The sequence below is a fragment of the Cebus imitator genome, unplaced genomic scaffold, assembly GCF_001604975.1.
Source record: "Cebus imitator isolate Cc_AM_T3 unplaced genomic scaffold, Cebus_imitator-1.0 Scaffold54, whole genome shotgun sequence".
NCBI classification, from domain to species: domain Eukaryota; kingdom Metazoa; phylum Chordata; class Mammalia; order Primates; family Cebidae; genus Cebus; species Cebus imitator.
In genome coordinates, this window is record NW_016107369.1 from 1,532,786 (window position 1) to 1,538,064 (window position 5,279).

The window sequence follows — 5,279 nt, forward strand, 5'->3', positions numbered from 1 at the left end:
GTGATTCACATATCAGTTCCTCTCCCCAGACAAACAAGCTGTAATAGAAAATGTGGCCAAGTGATTCTGTTCACAGTAGAAAACACTCTTATTTTAGGAATAGTCAATAGATGAGAATCGTTCTCTCTCAGGAAGAGGTTTCCATTCACTTCACTTTTCTCTGCATGTTCCTTTGTACTTCTCAAGGGTTTTTTGGTTTTTTTTTAACTTGTTACTGACTTGAAGTTCACTTCTAGAGTTTTATGCAATACGGGTGTTACCTAGTCTCAATAAATAAATCAAATGAGGGTTAAAGATGCCTGATTTTACTAAAAACAAAACAAACCTATGTGTTCTTAGCATGTCCAACATGGCAAGAGGTTGTCTTCCAGCCCAGGGAATGTACCAGATTAAAGAAGGACTTAAGACATTCAAATTTTTTGGGGGTCCCTCATACTCACTTTTGTGGTACATCCGAGAAAAGAGGCATGTGTGGGGTCAGCAGAGTCACTGCTGAGATGAGCCAGTGAACACTGATTGTAGAAGAAACAATTTCTCAGGTAATGGATAGTGTCATGTAGAACTGGGAAAAGCGCATCATGAAAACATTGTCAGTTGCTAGGAAGACAAAACCAGTCAGGAGATACGTGGATTCTGAAGTGGCTCCTGGGAGATCTCAAGATAAGACATCCTTTTCTCTCATCTCAGCCACCTTGCACTCCATCCAAGCCCTACCACAAGTTGGCCATCCTGCTCATTGCCTTGCAAGTTAATTTCACAAAGATGGTAAGTAAGTTTTTTGAATACCTAATACAGGCAAAGCCCTGCATTCAGAAGTTGTTTCAATAGGCCTAACTAATTTTTATCTTTTTTTTTTTTTTTGAGACGGAGTCGTGCTCTGTCACCAGGCTGGAGTGCAGTGGTGCAATCTCGGCTCACTGCAACCTCCGCCTCCTGTGTTCAAGCGATTCTTCCGCCTCAGCCTCCCGAGTAGTAGGGATCACAGGCGTATGCCACCATGCCCGGCTAATTTTTTTTGTATTTTTAGTAGAGATGGGGTTTTACCGTGTTGGCCAGGATGGTCTTGATCTCTTGACCTCGTGATCCGCCCACCTCTGCCTCTTTTTTTTTTTTTAAAGACAAGAATCTCGCTCTGTTGTCCAGGCTGGAGTGCAGTGGCATGATCTCAGCTCACTGCAACCTCTGCCTCACATGTCCAAGCAATTCTCAAGCCTCAGCCTCCTAAATAGCAGGGATTACAGGCATGTGCCACCACGCCCCAGATACTTTTTGTATTTTTAGTAGAAACAGGGTTTCATCATGTTGGCCAGGCTAGTCTCGAACTCCTGACCTCAAATAATTCATCCACCTCAGCCTCCTAAAGTGCTGGTATTACAGATGTGAGCCACTGTGCCCTGCCCACATTTTTAACGTTTTTTGATCCTCCTCCTACCCCTGAGCATGTCCACCCAGAATGCATCTACAATACATTAATTTTGTATAGCCCTTAGTGACAGCTTACCACACTCATCTTAGGTTGTATGGTAGTGCAGTTACTTGTTCACAGGCCTATATCCTCCTGCTAGACTGAGTTGATGGTAGTTACCACTGATGGTAGCTGAAGTTTTATTTGTATATTCAAACTAAAAACTATCTATAAGGACCTCTCCTAGTGTAGACACATAGTTGAAACTTAATAATTTGACATGTATAGCTGGTGGTGAGGAAAGTGCTGATTGTGGTGTAGATAGCGCATTCCTGGATGAAGGGCTAGTATGGGCAAAGGCACGAAGAATGGGAAAATCTGGAATGTGTATAGAAAAGAAATTGTGTTTTGAAAGTCAAAGTAAGAAGTTTGGTAGGCAATGAGGAGTCGTTTTTTTTTATTTTTTCTTTTTAAATAGAGACAGCATCTCACTGTGTTGCCTAGGCTGGTCTCAAACTCCTGTGCTCAAGCGATCCTCCTGCCTTGGCTTCCCAAAGTGTTGGGATTACAGGACTGAGCCACCATCACCCTAGGGGCAGTTTTGACTAGGGGATTGTCTATAGAGACCTTGCACAGCTGATGCTCAAGTTTGATGAATGAATGAAACCAAAAAGATACATCTGAATTACTTTGTTAATGAGTGCATTATCTTTGGAACTTGTTGCATGTTTACAGAAAGTAAATTGATGGTTTAAGTGTTGGGAGTTGCCTGTGTATGCTTTGTGTGAAAGAATTAGAGCACACATTTTATTGTTAAGTAGTTCCTCATTTTGTTGAGGAAACATAAACATTTGAAAGTTATGGGCCTTTGCAAAGCCATTATACATGTAAATAATACTTAAATCATATGAAGATGTAGAATTTAAAAAAGTATCTGAGTAGCATGGGGTTAATCAGGAAACAATTCTTGGAGGAAGTAATACAGGGAAATGTGGGGGACTGAGGAAAGCTTTTGCCTCTGCAGTTTGTGGAGAGGATTGTATTAAATTATTCAAATTTATTTCAATGGAGTATTCCCAGTAGATAACATTAGTAAAACAGCCAAATTCTGCCATTTTCTTACAGAAATTCAGCTTTTATGGGGAAAGGAAAAGTCACTCAATCTTATGATAGATCATGTTTGTTTACTGTTGCTGGATCAGATATGGTGAAAGAGGGAGGCAAATTAAGTTGTTAAACCAGAAGGAGGTGAGGGAAAGTGCTTGCTTGGGATCATAAAATGCAAATAAAATGTTGCTACCTCCTCATTTCACTGAGAGAGTGGTATCCATAACCACATCCTGGTTTTCTTCCTCATTTTATTATAAAAGAGAGCCCAGTTTTAACTATGTTAATTATTTGTTATAGGGACATACTGGACGTTGCTTTGAATAGAACTAAGTCACATGGTTATACTAATAAAGATGAGTTACTATGAGTTTGTTCTATTTTATACAAATTGCATAAAATTCTTGGAATTCTTTACCCCTAATCCACTGTTACTAGTGGTGTTTTGGATGAGAATGTTGTTTTTCCCAGTCTGTGGTTTATTTCTTTGTGATGTGAGGTGAAGCTAGTAGTCCAGAAACGTACGTGACAGATACAGCAAAAGCTTGAATTAATAAAAATGTTCTAGGCTGAGGCAGGAAAATCACTCAAGGCCAGGAGTTTCAGGCCAGCTGACACAACATAATGAAACCTCGTCTCTACGATGTGAAAAAATTTAAGAAAAAAATATTCTAATATTTATATAGGCAATAGCTAGGAACGTAGGGAGTAAATTATGGTAGGTAGTTCCACACACTCACTAAATTTTAAACTAACATTTTGCCTCCACAGCTCATTCATGATCAGATATTTTAAAATGGGAGGACCAAATACCATATGTTCTCCCTTATTTTTTTTATTTTTTTGAGACGGAGTCTCACTCTGTTGCCCAGGCTTCTGGGTCTGGCTCCTTTCACTCGGTGTAATGTATTTGAAGTTTGTCCATGTGATAGCATGTATCGGTACTTCATTGCTTCTTATTGCTGAATAATATTTCATCATATGGTGTAGTCATCTCTGTTTGCTCCAGGGGTTTCTCACTGGTAAGAAATTATACTCAGACCTTTCAAAGAAGTTTTGTAGTAGGTTTACCACTGTGTCCGTTTGGACTACTGCCATTATTAGGTTTGCAAGAGTTTCCCTGTTACCTGTTTTCCCTGTTTTTCATGCCAGGAAAGCCTTTCCTTCAGATAGTCCCATGGCTAGTACCTTCACTTCCGTTTTGTCCTCTTTTCTACTCAGGGCACCCCAGCTGATTTGCAGCATGACTCCCCCTTTCCTGCTTGCTTTTGTTTCCATTAGTATTTGTCACTGTCTAACATACTTTATTTGCTTTTATTTTATTTTCTTGAGACAGAGTCTTGCTCTGTTGCCCAGGCTGGAGTGCAGTGGTGCAATCTTGTCTCACTGCAACTCTGTCTCCCAGGTTAAAGCGATTCTCCTGCCTCAGCCTCCGGAATAGCTGGGACTAAGGACATGCGCAACCACACCTGATTTTTTTTTTTTTTTTATGTTTTTAGTAGAGAGAGGATTTTGCCATGTTGGCCAGGCTGGTCTTGAACTCCTGGGCTCATGTGATCTGCCTGCCTCAGCCTCGCAAAGTGCTGGGATTACAGGTGTGAGCCACTGAGCCCGGTCTAGCAGACCTTATATTTTATATGTTTATCTCTTCCACCAGAACACAGATTCCAAGAGGGCTTTTTGTTTACTACTCTATACTGCAGAGCGCTTGGCACATATTAGGTGCAGGCCAAGATCAAGACCAGCCTGGCCAACATGGTGAAACTCCGTCTCTACTAAAAATACAAAAAATTAGGCCAGGTGCGGTGGCTCATGCCTATAATCCCAGCATTGTGGGAGGCTGAGGTAGGTAGATCATGAGGTCAGGAGATAGAGACTGTCCTGGACAACATGGTGAAACCCTGTCTCTACTAAAATACAACCTGGCTCACTGCAGCCTCTGCCTCCCAGGACCAAGTGCTTCTTATGCCTCAGTCTCCCCAGTAGCTGAAACTATAGTCATGCACCACCATACCCAGCTAATTTTTGTATTTTTAGTAGAGATGGGGTTTCACCATGTTGCCTAGGCTGGTCTTGAACTCCTAACCTCGGGTGATCCGCCCGCAGGCTCACAAAGTGCTGGGATTACAGGCATGAGCCACAGTGCCAGGCCACTGTCTCTTAAAAAAAAATGTTTATGATATGAATGGTATTGTGAGTGGTGGTACCAGTAACAATGTAAAGTGTTTTTAAGTATTCCTGATCGGGGGTGGGTGTGTACATACAAACATGCAAATGACTGTTTTGGATGTAGGAAAAAATCAGTGTTTATCTTGAAATCTCATTCTACACATTCATGGACAGCATAGAAAGAGCAAGGAAGTGGCTTCCTGTTTTTAACACTAAAAGCAGGAAAGGACAGACAGTGGTATGACCCATATGAATAGTAAGGAAAGCTGTTAATTAACTGTGGTTCAAAGGTTTAAAAGTTGCAGTCTAGCCTTTTACCTCATTGCCTTTCTGAGAGCAAGATGGGTCACCAGCAGCTGTACTGGAGCCACCCGCGAAAATTCGGCCAGGGTTCTCGCTCTTGTCGAGTCTGTTCAAACTGGCACGGTTTGATCCGGAAATATGGTCTCAATATGTGCCGCCAGTGTTTCCGTCAGTACGCGAAGGATATAGGTTTCATTAAGTTGGACTAAATGATCTTCAAAGGATTATCCAAGACATCTACCATGAAAAACCATGATAGTTCTTTGTACATAAAATAAACATTTTTAAAAACCAA

The 5,279-nt window shown here is 41.2% G+C and overlaps 2 protein-coding genes across 2 annotated transcripts in view; both read left to right on the top strand.

Annotated features, from left to right (window-relative positions):
- The window catches only part of SPTLC2 (serine palmitoyltransferase long chain base subunit 2), a 122,240-nt gene that overhangs the window by 22,266 nt on the left and 94,695 nt on the right, over positions 1-5,279 (top strand). The window lies entirely within an intron of this gene.
- Positions 4,992-5,269, top strand: LOC108304399 (40S ribosomal protein S29-like). Its single transcript, XM_037738492.1, has one exon. The coding sequence runs from the start codon at positions 5,023-5,025 to the stop codon at positions 5,191-5,193; it is 171 nt and encodes a 56-aa protein (XP_037594420.1). The 5' UTR covers positions 4,992-5,022; the 3' UTR covers positions 5,194-5,269.